This window comes from Babylonia areolata, chromosome 1 (genome assembly GCF_041734735.1).
Source record: "Babylonia areolata isolate BAREFJ2019XMU chromosome 1, ASM4173473v1, whole genome shotgun sequence".
In the NCBI taxonomy this organism is placed as follows: Eukaryota; Metazoa; Mollusca; class Gastropoda; order Neogastropoda; family Buccinidae; genus Babylonia; species Babylonia areolata.
Window position 1 is genome coordinate 7730872 of NC_134876.1, and position 14759 is coordinate 7745630.

The window sequence follows — 14759 nt, forward strand, 5'->3', positions numbered from 1 at the left end:
TACAAAGTGGCAGGCGCACAGCATAGTACGGTGGCGCAAGTGTTCTCATCTTTTTTTCATTTTTTTTCAATTGCGTTCAAACTGTGAGGTACGTGTGTGCGTGAATTATGCGGCCAGGCGGTGTGTCAGCCAGTTTGTGAACGTGTTTGTTAGAACATGCACCGGGTCACCTGGCACCATTAAAAAACAATTTGTATCACTGCTTTGTTTCAAGAGAGAGAGAGAGAGAGCACGTTTCATTCGTGTTTGAACGGAAACGTGTCACTGGGATCCACGAAAGCGTTGTCTTTTCTTTCCAAACATTCCTGAAACTTCCGGTAGGCCTACATCTCCTTCGACTGGGACGGACCCCTTGAGTGGAAGCTCAACACCTTTCTGATTAGTAATTGTACGTTTTGATGGGGTTCTATTTTGAAAATATTGATGCTGAGCATATAATTATGTTAATTTTGTGAATAAATGTCTGTATAAGTATTGCCGATTATTTGTACCTCACCGAAAATAATGTCGTGATACTGACGTATCTCGCATCACTAGTTTTAATCAGTGAGCGATCTGATTTTCATGCTGATCAGCTTATGTTTACGGCAGCGCTGCTTCTAATTTGACATGTTGTATACAAAGTTACACAGACAAATTAAAAGGTAATGGGACATCGACAGGTCAGTCGACCTGATGTCAGGCCTTCTCTCAAAGCATAGACACCAGGGTTACTGTTGGTGTCTGTGTTAAGAGATGGGAGTTTCCATCAGTCCAGGTCATGTGAACTGTTACATTATCAGTTGATAAAGATACAGTGTGTGTGTGTGTGTGCGTGCGTGCGTGTGTTTCATTTTTATCAGTTGTGGCCCAGTAGGCTCTCAAGATATGAAAGTAACCAAGCAACTAATCTCTCTCTCTGTCTGTCTGTCTCTCTCTCTCTCAGTCTCTGTCTGTCTGTCTCTCAGTATACATATATATACATGTGAACATCCAGCTGTTCTCCACATCCCCATATGCCCTTAGTGACTTGAAAGACTTGAATAAGCTAGTTGTCATCCATGGCAACTACAAAGTGGAGAATCCCAAGTTCCAGTTAGTTGATGGTAAGAGATACAAGGGGTAACAATCTAAAACTTTTCAAGGGATAAAGAACTTTGCACATCAGAAGCAGCCACTTCACAGAACTAGTCATCAACTCCTGGAATAACTTCCCAGATCAGGTGGTCACAGCACCAATGGTGAACTGCTCTAAGTCCAGACTCAGTGCCCATTGGGCAACTTTGGAACAGTGTACAACCCACTTTGCCATGATTAGGTAGAACAACCAGACCTAGCCAGAGTAAGGTAACAAGCCTTGATGATGAACAGGCCTCACACTGAGGCCTCAAGCACCATACTTTCAAGTGTGTGTGTGTGTCCTTTTGTTTAATGTCTGTCCACCTCCTTCCCCACCACACCCATGCCTCATGTTATCACTAGTTTCCCTATTGCTTTCTCATTAATTTGCTACAAAAAATGAAACCCATAAATAAACAAAAGTGAAACAGAGAGAGAGAGAGTGTGTGTGTATGTATGCAGAAAGATGACTGAGATAAATATAAGATTTTGACAGAACCATTTGTATTTTGTGTCTTTTTGACTTTGATGGGGTACATTGTAGGAGCCTAGTCGTATCAATGGGTGGGGGGGTAGGTGGGGGGGTGTTGGCTGTGGAGCTTCTACACAGCTCACATGTGCCCTTGCCAGCAGCTGGTCGTCATTCAGATTGTTCCTGTCCACATCTGTTCATACAAAGAAAGTGTTATTAAATTGTTCAGTTCTTGTTTCTGGAACCTCTAATGTTCTGTTGTTCTTCCTGGCTGACCTCTGGTGATGTTGGAGACAAAGTCAGCAAAGCGCCTAGGCTGGAAGTGGCATCTGTTTATTGCCGGTTCTTTTGTGAATTGGCCAGGTGGTAAAGTCAGCACAGACCCCACAACCACTTGTTTTAAGAAAGAGAGACGGAGGTCTTCTTGTCTCTCTTGCAGGCTTAGAAGCTGTGGATCTTTCAGCATGAGACACAGCGGGGTTCTTTATTTCTGTAGTCTCCCTAGATGAAACGTGCTGCTCAGTGTTGTATTCTTTTGATCTTGTCAGCATCGCCTTGGTGGTAGGGGTCCCATGCTATTGCTGCATGCTTGTATTATTATTATTATATGATTCTTTTCGGTAGCTTGAGTGCCAGACTACATTGTTTTGTCTTTGTTTACAGATTCATCATCATTCCAACTGGTTGATTTCAAAGTGTGAGCAGTCACTGAGTCAGTATGGGGAAACATAAGCATGGAAAACACAGCTCATCTTCAAGCAGCTCTGACTCTTCAGATGATGACTGGAAACATCTACCAAAGCACGAAAAGAAGATGCGCAAAAAATGGAAGAAAAAGATGAAAAAGGTATCAAAGCATTTCATGTAGATGGCTCAGGCTGTGTTCTGAGCTTGTGTTTTTATGTGTGTCTGTGTTTGTTCTTGTTTTTTTTTCTTTTCTTTCCTTCAAATGATTGGAAATTGTCAAAATATTTTATTAAATCATTTTGCTTGACAGAAATGTGCATTTCAGGAACTATGTAAATATCAAAAAGAAGAAATTTGATGTCCAGTAAACTTGTTTTCATGGGGCAATTTACAATTTGATAATAATACATGCTTTTTTTCTTTTCTTTTTCAGGGTAAGATCCCTCCAGGCACTGTTCCGGTAAGTGAATATCAAATTATTTTGTAGAATACTTGAACAAAAACATCTGCAGCAAAGAACTCTTCATAGGACAATTCATGTAATGCACTTGTTCATTCCCATACAATCAGTCCAGAAACACTACATTAAAAAGCAGACAAGGAGGAAAGATGCTTGTATACAGGTGCACAGAAAAGAAATTTCTGTGTCACTACTTTGCGCCTAGCGTGCGCACATACACTCGCACACACACACACTGACATTCTGTCTCCCTATGTAAATTTTTTTCTCTCCTTTTTTCTTTGTGTTTTTTTTTTCCTTTTTCGAAATTAGCATAGTCAAATCAATTTGATCAATTTCCATCAGTTATAGAAATAATCAGTGTTTAAAATGCATCTGTAACAGCCATGGGGAGGCATGCCATACTATTTAAAACACGGAGGGAAGCACGGAGGCAAACATGGTCACATGCCTCATGGCATGCCTCACGGAGGAGCCTATGGTCCCCCTGCAGGAGCCTATGGAGCGCCTCCTGGAGCCTATGGTGCCCCTCCCGGAGCCTATGGTGCCCCAGGGGCGTACCCTGCAGGCCATGCCCCTCCCCCTCCCCAGGCCGCCTACCCCCCACCTCAGGCTGCCCCTTACGGTGCTCCTGGACAGCAGCCGTATCATGGAGGGTACCCTGGCCAAGGTGAGATTTCCACAGGGCTCTTTGGAAATGATGATGTGGCAATCTTATCCACGTGCTGGGTTTTTGTGAAGCTAGGCCATCTGCTCCCTCTTCTTTATTTCTCCTTTTTCTTATCATTATTTGTTAAAAAAAAATATGCCACAGATGTAGGGTAGGATATACGGAACAGTCCACATGCTTTGACACCTTGAAAATGATTGGGGATGTTTTGACAGGTCTGTCTGATTCATTAAACACCCCCCCCACCCCTCCACACCCACCCCCAAAAAGAAATCTTGTGAAAATTCTCTGAACAAATAATTATTCTTTGTTCTGAAGAGCAACCAGTGAAGCAGTGACAGTAAACCTTTCTTTTCTTTTCCTTTCTTCTATTATATTAATTTACTGAGATTTCTGTTGATATAACATGTGTTTCGAAAGGAAGGGAAGCTTAGGTATAAGTACTGTAGCAATGTCGGTACAGGCAAAAAACATTTATTTGGAGAGCAGCCACAACAATGAAAGCACACACACCATCTGTCTTTGAATGTCATGCCTTTTGTGTTGATCACAAAGGAAGCCAAAGACAGAGGTAAAAAAACAAAACAACTAACGACAAAAAAAAAAACCCAAAAAAAACCAACAACAAATTTATGCAGGAGTGAGTGAAGTTGATAGTAGAATTAACTAGAAAACCCCCCACAAAAAACAACAACAACAAAACTAATCAATGCAGGAATAGGCAAAGTTTGGGAGAGCTTGATTAAAACAGAAAACTTTGTCTGCCTGGAACAGAGCTAGTAACCAGTTTCAGGTTTCTGAATAAAATTTGGAAAAATGAGTGTGAACTGATAGGGGATGAGGAGGCTGTCTTGTGTTCTTCATGATACAGTATTCTCACAGAACAAAGCAATGTGTATCACATAAAGAGAAAGGCAGAAAATCTCATTTATAACTGTATATGTGATTAATTAAAAGAATGGTATTCACCTAATGGAAGATGTTACACAACCAGAGACTGAATCATGAAGTTTTATCCCTTCCATTCGGAAATGGTCCTTTGGTTCTGGTCTACAAGATGTGTGTCTCATTTGAGTTAGGGTTAGCTGTTTGTCTTGTCAGGTAGAAAAAACAGAAATGTGTGAAAGAGATATTTATACATTAATCTGAAACTTACACACACAAACTTGTGCATATACGCATGCACAGACACACAGTGCACACCCACATGCATACGTGCACATACATGCATGAGCACGCATTTTGTTGTTGTTTTTGCTTTTTGTTGATTTTTTCACCAATATTTGCAAATATACTCAACTCTGTCTGTTCATTGCTCAAGGCCTGACCAGCACGTTGGTTTCATGGGAAGGACAGGCGTCTGCTCCTTTACATTTTGTATATGTGTATGTGTGTGTGTGTTGCAGGCCCTCCGCCCCCAGCCCCTCCAGGAGGCTATCCTGCCCCTCCCCCTGGCCCTGGGGGGTTCACGCAGCCTGGTTGTGAGTGACCTTTCAGTCTGTAGTTTTTGTTTTGCTTTGTTCTGTTTTTGTATTTGATTGTTTTGCTGGTTTCTTTTATTTCATAGTATATTTTTATGAATGATTTTTTTTTCATAGAAATTTAACTTTCAAATAAAAACTTTGTGACTGTTCAGTATTCCCCAAGTGTTCTTGTTCAAAAAGAAGTGTTCTGCTTCCTAATTTGGAGTCATTCAGATTGTTATCCTATTATGTGAAAAGATGTGAAATTATCACCTAAAAATTTTTGGAACCAACCAAGCACAAGGAAAAAACAGGGAAAAAAAGAAAAAAAAGGTAAAAAAAGCAACAACAAAATCAAAATTAATTGCACATCAGTCTAGCTGTACTTTAAGAACTTTTCATCTGGTTTGATTATGCCATTATGTATATTTTGTTACTACAGTATTTTCTACAGCTTTGTTACATTTATCTGTCACTCGGATAATTTTAACATACCATTTTGTAATGTGCTTATTTCAGCATGTGTTATTTACTCATTGTTTTTTGAGTCTGCTAATTTTTAGGGAAATACGCAATATTATTCTTAAAAAGAATCAAACGGTTATGAACTTTTTTTTTTTTTGCATGTGTATACTTGTCTGGTTGTGTTTGCTAATGTGTTTGCATAGTCTATTTATCTTTTTGCTTTTATGTACATTTTGATGATCTTGATAAAGGTGATACGTGTATGTGTGATTTTGTGTTTATTAATGTTACCAGTTATCCTCATTAGTGCTTTCAGAAGTTTGTGTGATGATTTATATTACAGATTATCATTAGTACTTTCAGATGATTGTGTGTTGATTGATGTTACAGAGGATTATCATTAGTACTTTCAGATGATTGTGTGTTGATTGATGTTACAGATTATCCTCATTAGTGCCTTCAGATGATTGTGTGTTGATTGATGTTACAGAGGATTATCATTAGTACTTTCAGATGTTTGTGTGTTGATTGATGTTACAGATTATCCGCATTAGTACCTTCAGATGATTGTGTGTTGATTGATGTTACAGATTATCCTCATTAGTGCCTTCAGAGGATTGTATTCCAAATGGCATCCAGTTCCTGCAGACTTCATCGTGACATGTTCCCAGTTGCAAGCCTGCTGCCATACAGACATACAGCTCTGTACAACGGACTTGTTGGTGATTTTACCATTTGATTGTTACCAATGTTACCAATATAGCACTCTTCTCTTGTGTATCCATATGATTTTTTTTAAAGCATATTCAAGAAAATGGCTTAATAAGTTCTCTTGAATATGTGAATTGATAAAATTCTGCATATACGCATTGGAATGTTTCAATATGAAACCACTTTTTGTTTGTTTTAAATGGAAGAGGTGATTATGATTGACCTTTTTGCTTTTTCCTCTTTGTAATATACTTGCAGAACTATACTCATATAGTGATTTCAGCTGTGATGAAAAACACTGTTCATTCAAATTGTTTCTTCTGCTGTTCCTCAGAGACGGGTCTGTTCTTCTAGCCACCAGGCAAACATGTTGTTTAGATAGTTGTTCAATGATTGGTTTTGTGGGTGATGCAATCAGTTCCAGCCAATTTCGATGTAGTGTATTGGTTGTGTACCTTTCAAGTTATGTGATTCTTTGGTTAGTTTTGTATGATAAATCATTGACAAGTTTTGTTCTTAAGATTTTTGAGAAGTTTTGTCGTTGTTGTTTTTTTCTTTGTGTGTGTGTGTTTGTGTGTGTTTGCATGATTTATGTAGCGTGTCTACATGCATGCTGCACGTGTGTGTATGTCCCATTTTTGATGTGTGATGTACACCTTTCTTTGCCAAAGTTTGAATATTTATGATATACAGTCTTTGTGAAATTGTCAGATGTGGAAATTCTCCTTTGGAGAAAAAAACTTTTTCTTCAGAGTCATTCAGATTGCTGTTGCACATCAGATCTGCTGTTTTCTGATATTGCTAAGTCAGACTTCCCATCTGCCTTCTAACCTCCAGTAACGATATACTTCAGTGAGGAGTGTTTGATGTCAGAAATGCTTCTTTTAGAAACGTACTCCCATCCTATTCTTCTCTTTTTGTACTTTTTTAAGTTCTATTTTGCTGGGAAGATGGTGTATATGTTTTGCAGATTCTTTATTTATCTGTTTAATGATTTTCTTTTGTTACTTTGTTTTAAAAATAATGTTTCAAAGAATGCATAACCTTTTGTTTGTTGAAAATGGTGGTGCTTCTTTTAAAAATTCTTTTTTTTATTTCTTACCTGAATTTTGTGTCAGATTCTGTCTGGATCATTTGTCAGCTTCACATAACTTAATTATCTGTAATTCAAGTCATGAAGTTGCTGCAGCATTTAGTTACCTTGACTGGGGAAAAACGGTAGTAGAAGTATGTGTTTTGTCACATTCACATGTGAAAATTTTATGGAAAGGGTATTGCAGCGCAAAGAGTGGGTTCCTACCCATCTCCTTTTGCCCCTGACAGGAATGGGAGCTACTTATTTATGATGTGAAGTATTCAGCAATCACTGAACTTAAAGCAATGATAAATCATGTCATCATTATTGACTTATACTGTCTTAGTATTTATAAAAAGTATAGTTCATGAGACAGGGTTTGGGACAAATGGAAACCCAAGACATTGATCAAGACAGCATACTAGTCTCTGTCACAGTAAAGCTGGTTTTTTTTCAGTATCAGTATCAGTAGCTCAAGGAGGCGTCACTGCGTTCGGACAAATCCATATACGCTACACCACATCTGCCAAGCAGATGCCTGACCAGCAGCGTAACCCAACGCGCTTAGTCAGGTCTTGAGAAAAAACAACAACAAAAAACAAACAGGTGAATAAATAATAGATAAATACATAAAAAAAACTACTACCACTACTAATAATATGTATAAGGCGTAAAAACTTGATGAAGTCAACTATAAGCGTACATAAATAAGTAAATAAATAAATAAATAAATGATAATTATAATATAAAAAAGGTAGTAGTAATAATAATAATAATAAAAAATAAATAAACAAGGCAACAATGATGATAAATAAGCAAATAAATGTAAAACATGAAGACACACATTCACACATACACCCACACATGCATAACAGATATGCAACAAACATGCAGTTTCACAGATATGAAAGCACAGTTAAATACACATAGATGTACATGAGCTCCAACACACACACACACACACACACACACACACACACACACACACACACCACACAGCCATTGGTAATTGCTAAGAAAGTAAGAAAGGTGGTTGGTAGCTGAAGATGCTCTGCTTTAACTGTCAGCTGTACATGCTCTCTGTGGCCATTAGTACCTGTTTGATTGTTTTGTTTTGATCCTTAATGCATGCTCAGCCATTGTTTTCTCTGTTTCTGGACCTTTGAGGGAATTGTTAGTTTGTTCTCCCATGGCTTTGTTTACTGGTGATCTGTTTTCCATTCGTTTGACTTCATAAGTTATCATGATTGCAATGTACACTGTTGCTACTGGATACAGCTGATCAGATATAAACACAGAAATGATGTTCTGCGATTATAAGATAATTCTCTACAAACCAAAATAGAATTGGGTGTTATTTTGGTGGGGCAGTAAAGAAGTTGGCTTATTGATAAGTAAGATTAATAGTTATCGCTTTTGGTATTGAATTGAGTGCTTTGGTGGCAGAGTGATGAAGGCGTATTTTCATATCGGTGAACTTATGACTTGTGCTCAAAATAATATACTTTTCTATATCGAGAGCAGACTCCTGGAAACTGAGTAGAACAGGTGTTGAAAATTGTGGTTTGTGTGAGTTGATTTTGACGGCTCAGCTTTATTATGTTTGCTGCTTCAGTTAAGTTTTTTTATTTTTTTATTACAAGTTACAGCTTGTAATGATAATACAGTTGGATGGTTTATTAATTGTTTTATTGTTAGTGATTAAATGAACTGCAAACCTGGCTTATCTGAATATTGTGTATGATCCTGTTAATCACTGTTTTTATTTGTTTCTTTCAAATCTAAACTATTATTCACTTTCTTGAATTATTATACTGCTTCCAAAATATTTGTTTCTCATGGTGTGTTGAGTTTGGCTTGCTGCTCTTTCTGTGTCTGAAATGCCAGTTTTCTTCCTCCTCCCCCACCCCCCTCACAGTCACTCTTTCTCACTCTCACACATGCAGTACACAGACGCACACTTCATATCAGCATGCAATCTGCCTCTGCGTTGTTCAGACATACATAGGAAAGAACAGATTCCGGATTTTCCGTCCAACAAAGTGGAACTAGCTTTAGATTTCTATTCAGCCACCTTGATGTTGTTGTTTTTTCTTTTTGTTTGTTGTTGTTTTTTGTTTGTCTTTTTTTGTTTTTGTTTTACAAAGCATGGGTGACTTTACCATGTACTTTCTTGTCTAGCATAATCGTTTATTTGCTCCATTACTCAAGGCCTAAAAGGAATCAACAGCCTGTATGAAACTCGGTCATCACACAACTGTACATCACGATAAATTCTCATATTTCTTTTCCATTTTTATTTTCAAATACACAGACCATTTCCTTTCATAAATGACAGAAATCATTTGTGGAAGAATCAAATGGTCAGGAGAGAATGATTCATGGTATGGTAGGACTGGATGATGATTTGACAGGTTTCCAGATGTTTCCAAATGATCAGTAAGGAGCATCTGCCTTAGACAAGCATGTAATATGCATGATACTGCTGTATGTTGTAAAAACAAGTGTCAGAGCAATAACTGGTGCAAAATCGTACGTTGCTGAGAAAGTTTGTGTGCAGATTCCCTGTAAAAAATATATCTTTGATATGAATTGACAAGTTGACCAAGATCATGTTAGCAATAGTGGTTTCTCAAGCTCATGCAACATCACATATTGTCTTGCTGATGTTACGTCTTGATCTTTATTGAAGACGATATTATAGGTGAACTTGAGTTTGACTTGTTGCTGATGTCACTGAGTGTGTTTAGCCTTGTAAGAAGGTTATGAAATGAAAAAAATGTAGAAAAGACTGATCAATATATTTAAGTCTTGACCATGAATGTCAGTGTCAGGAAATGTGTGCACCAGTTGCACATTTTGTATCTGTGTGTGAAGTTTCAACAGATTTAGAGTGCCGAACAAATACATTTGTTTCCCTTTGACTTCCAGCTAACATCAAGATAAAAGAGCTGGATATTCAGTTGTTCATGGTATTTGAATAATGTTTACAAACTCATTTTCAGAACATTTGCATTTTAATGATTCTTGGTTTGGGTTTTTATGGCAAGTCATAAAAGTTAGTCTGATATATATATATATATATATAGAGAGAGAGAGAGAGAGAGAGAGACAGACAGACAGACAGACAGGCAGACAGATAGATATTTCTTTCTTTTTTGTGTTCTTTTCTTGGCCATTTCCTTTTTTACTTTTTTGAAACATGAAAAATAAATGTAAAAGCAGCTCCTTGCATTAACTCTTTCGTTCCTATTTTTCTTTGAACTATTACTCCCCCTTGTTCTGAGATTCCTACCATATGCATATTCCCTTCATTCCTGGATTTAGAGAAGAGAAAGAAAGTATGAAGCAGGGTACTTATTTCGGAGGCTTACGGCAACGCAGCTCATTACAGTACAATAAGATTGTCGTATACTTTTGTGTACATAATTGATGTGAGAAGTTGTCTGTGAGCCTGTTGACACTATAGGGTGACATATCTGGTGACACTCAGGTGTAAAACAGGTGACTTTGGAGTCAACTACAATGCATACAAGTACGTACCACATGCAGGACAGTGTTTTGCTTGCAGAGTATGCACATCATGCAGGTACTCACCGAGTAGCACCTCATATGTATCTCAGTGCCACACTGCTAGTCATATCCATGAAAAACTGTCACAATTGTCACTACTATTGTCCTCATCACATGAATGATTTGAACTTTGTCTCAAAGAGAATATATGCCTTTCACTACACTAGCAGTCACTGAGCCAGAATCAGATCATTATCTACACAGTTCTTGAACAAAAACTATTCAGAAACGATATTGTCTCTAAATACGCATGTCCGTGTCACAATCGTCAGGTAATATGCCACACAAAGGTGACGCATGTGTGATATACCTTGAAGCAGTCATGCCAGTTACTGCACAAGTATACACCACTATTTTCACACTTGTTACTTTTTTAACTTTTCATCACCCGCTATCTGTGCTTCTGTAGCAACAGCTAATTGCACTCTCTCCTCGTCAGTCATTTGAAACAGATCGAAATCATTATCTGTTAGAGCGTTGTAAAAACTGGTCAGAATCCGAACTTTCTACACATTCTATTTTTCTGTGTCCGTGTGTCTACACAGCACATCGGCAAGAATGTAGCGGCGCCCACTTTCCCACAGGCCTAGGGAGGGAGAGGGGGGTGTCTGGCATCCATTCCACTCATAAACACAGCCCCGCAAGTGACCCAGTCAAGGATAGAAGACGCGCGCTGATGATCGCAGGAAGTTCAAAGCGCTTACCGCCAGAACCGATTTTCCGGGCGTCAGGAAGGAAAGGGGGAATTCTCTGCTGCACGGTTTTCCAGCCTCCAGGAATGAAGGGTAAAATTCCTGTAAACCGGAAAACCGTGCTGCAGGGATGAAAGAGTTAATTCTAATCTTATGTCAGTTTGAACTGTTGTTCACATTTTTTTTAAACATTCAGTTACTAGATCTGTATTTGAGATGATCATTGTCAATTGTGGCATGTAATTATGAATTATTCCCATTAGGTCTAAACACTCACTATGTCCTGGGAAAACAGAAAAAGGCGGAAGGAAAGACAAGGAGAAGAAGAAAGAGGAAAAGGAAAGTAATGAATATAAGGAGAAAGTAGGAGGAGTAGAAAACAGACTTGTTCTGTTTACATATTGTATCATGATAATATGTGTGAAATAAGACCAGCACACTGTCATTTGTGCATTCGTGAAGTGTGAATTTAGATGATGAAGACTTGAATATATCATATGAGCAGTCATGGCTAAACCAGGTATCCCATCTATATACTCTTTCTTTCTCATTCACTGCTCACCCTCCTACCCCTCCCCCCCCCCCCCCATCCTCTACCTATGCCTTATCACACACAGAGTGTATGCTCTCTCTCTGCGCCCCTCCCCCTTCCCCCGTATCCCCCACATTCCCAGGAAGAGAGATAGTAAAAGAAACAGCAGTGCCACAGCACCAACAAAATAATGAATGAGAACAAAAAAAAAACAAACAGCAGCATCAGCTATAACAACAGCAACAATGATGTTGATGATGTGACAGTAATGACCATGATGGTAGAATCAATATTTATCTGTTGTATCCAGTCATCAGAATGGATGTTTGATTAAAACTGTGGCCATGAATTAAAAAAAAAGATCTTAGCACTATGAATGGGCATAGATATTTTGTAGAAGGTACTCAGAAAGTATGTACAAGGGATATATATATATCTTTTTTTATATAACTGATATATATATAAATTTTTCTGCCCTATTTTTTATTGATTAAACAACCTCGTTTTACTGGCAAAAAAGCAGTATATAATTAACAAAATGTATATGCAGTAGTAAACAATTGTTGTGCGATGTCTGATAAATATTCGACGAGGACAAGATTATAAGTGTGTAAAATAGAGCTTGATTAAAAAATTTTTTTAAAAGCAAACAAAACAAAACACACACTGTAAATGTTTATGTTTTACATGTGCATATGATCTGTGTCAGAATGTGCAGTGTGAATGTGTACAAAAAAGAATTGTGTGTGTGTTTTGTGTGCATGTGCATGTGTGCCCGATCAGCTTTGATTTTGGAAGGCAAAGTGAGGACAAAAACTGTTGGTAAATTATTTGAAACACAATATAACAACATACATTGAAATATGTAGGCAAATTAATGTGAACAATAATAAAGTATGCACATATGTTAAGCATTTTGTCAGCAACACTTCATAAAACATATTCTGTATTCTCTGTATCTGTAAACAGAGAGCCGACAAAACAATAATGAAACAAGCACAAATATAGATTTACACAGAATTAGTGTAAATGCATAGGCATTGATGAATCTTTCTGTTCCAAATAATGAAATAGCTTATACGTATGTTCAGCATATGACAAAACTATGGTGCGGTTTCCTCAAGTCAGTCATGCTCTAGCGACCCTAACTTGTTTCTCTGTTGTCACACAGTGTAAGAATCATAGTTATCTCCCTGTGTACATGCAGTGTGCAGCGTCAGACCTGTAATTATATGTGTTTCACAGTGTCTGACCCATAATTATCTCTGTGCCTGATACAGTGTCTGACCCATAATTATCTCTGTGCCTGATACAGTGTCTGACCCATAATTATATCTGTGCCTCATACAGTATCAGACCCATAATTATATCTGTGCCTCATACAGTGTCAGACCCATAATTATCTCTGTGTACCCCAACAGACCCATGATTATCTCTGTGCCTCATACAGTGTCAGACCCATGATTATCTCTGTGCCTCATACAGTGTCAGACCCATGATTATCTCTGTGCCTCATACAGTGTCAGACCCATGATTATCTCTGTGCCTCATACAGTGTCAGACCCATACTTTTTGCTGTGTATCCTAAAGACCCATAATTATCTCTGTGTACCCCACACAGTGTCAGACCCATAATTATCTCTGTGTACCCCACACAGTGTCAGACCCATAATTATCTCTGTGTACCCCACACAGTGTCAGACCCATAATTATCTCTGTTCCTCAAACAGTGTCTGACTCATAAATACCATTTTGTCCCTCACACAGTGTAGAACTCATACCTGACATTCTGTGCGGCTGCTTATCTTGTCAGATGTATTGTTATCTGTGTGTGTGTGTGTGTGTGTGTGTATGTGTGTGTGTGTGTGTGGACGCGCACTTGCGTATTCAAAGCAGTCAGCTCTGATTATAATTACCAGTGTGTGACTTAACAACAATTTTTGACATTATTTATCGGTATGTGAGGAAGGAATCAGGATTGGTGAACATGGGATATCTTGAATGATCTATTCTCGTAAAACCATACATACACTCTTTGACTTAAAAGTGAACTGCAGACGACTGAGACCAATGAAAGGCCAACTGTGAATCAACAAGAATTATTCGCCTATCATCAAACGGAGATTTACGTTTACCTTTCCAATAGAACAATCAACAATCATATGTACTTGGACTGCTCTCATCACATTCACATACTTACTGGCTCACTCACCTACTCACTCACTCATTCATTCTCTCTCTCTCTCTCTCTCTCTCTCTCTCTCTCTCTCTCTCTCTCTCATCGCCATCCTCTATCTCTCTTTTTGCTCCATTCTCTCCGCGTGTCTGTTATTCGAAAACACAGTGACATAAATAAACATGTTCGTATGGACGCCAGCAGCAAACCGACCATAATGATAATACAGCCATGCCGAACAGATCATATAGGTATACCGGCCCCACCCACTGACATAATCGCTGCCATGATCTGCTTCAGTCATCAGGCTGAGCCGTTCAAGGCTGACAGTTCAAATCATGTAGAGATCCAACAATGCTTTCAAATCAGTTCCTACGTCCTTTCGTGAAAAGGACGAGATCCAACAATGCTTTCAAATCAGTTCCTACGTCCTTTGGTGAAAAGGACGTTCGACACCTTGGAACGGACACTTCACAGCGTCAAAAGTGATTAGGAGTGTGTTATGAAGGGGGGTGGGGGGTGAGGAGGGGGGGAATAAATAATGAAAAAGGACATGGAATGCTCAGCCCTACCTCAGTCGTGCTTACTGGGCACAAAAGAACCACGCCATCAGTTGTCAGGTTCGCTGCAATGTTGATTGGCCACTAAAAAGATCCAGAATGATTATGTAGGATCGAGTTAGTCA

The 14759-nt window shown here is 38.5% G+C and overlaps 2 protein-coding genes across 3 annotated transcripts in view; one reads left to right on the top strand and one right to left on the bottom strand.

Moving 5' to 3' along the window:
• The first annotated feature begins 206 nt into the window (after positions 1–206).
• Positions 207–8929, top strand: LOC143275159 (uncharacterized). Of its 2 annotated transcripts, none has more exons than XM_076579239.1 (6): positions 207–388; positions 2234–2417; positions 2691–2717; positions 3102–3387; positions 4794–4868; positions 5756–5780. In XM_076579239.1, exons 2-6 carry the CDS (start codon positions 2289–2291, stop codon positions 5767–5769), a joined length of 531 nt encoding a protein of 176 aa, XP_076435354.1. In that variant the 5' UTR covers positions 207–388; positions 2234–2288; the 3' UTR covers positions 5770–5780. The 2 variants fall into 2 exon arrangements, with proteins under 2 accessions (XP_076435354.1, XP_076435290.1); XM_076579175.1 differs by lacking the exon at positions 5756–5780 and adding an exon at positions 5906–8929 and having other exon boundaries at positions 209–388.
• Positions 8930–12360: 3431 nt separating this feature from the next.
• Positions 12361–14759, bottom strand: part of LOC143275316 (MAM and LDL-receptor class A domain-containing protein 1-like) — a 47591-nt gene continuing 45192 nt past the window's right edge. The window contains exon 20 of the mRNA XM_076579361.1: positions 12361–14759. This exon is cut by the window's right edge and continues 982 nt beyond it. The gene's annotated coding sequence lies outside the window, so the exon portion shown is untranslated.

What these genes read in the sequence shown, in the direction of transcription:
- LOC143275159 (XM_076579239.1), top strand. Translation starts at nt 2,289, where the DNA reads ATGGGGAAACATAAGCATGGAAAACACAGCTCATCTTCAAGCAGCTCT. An exon ending in GGAAGAAAAAGATGAAAAAG is followed by an intron (nt 2,418 to 2,690) that starts GTATCAAAGCAT and finishes TTTCTTTTTCAG; the next exon opens with GGTAAGATCCCTCCAGGCAC. An exon ending in TCCCTCCAGGCACTGTTCCG is followed by an intron (nt 2,718 to 3,101) that starts GTAAGTGAATAT and finishes CATCTGTAACAG; the next exon opens with CCATGGGGAGGCATGCCATA.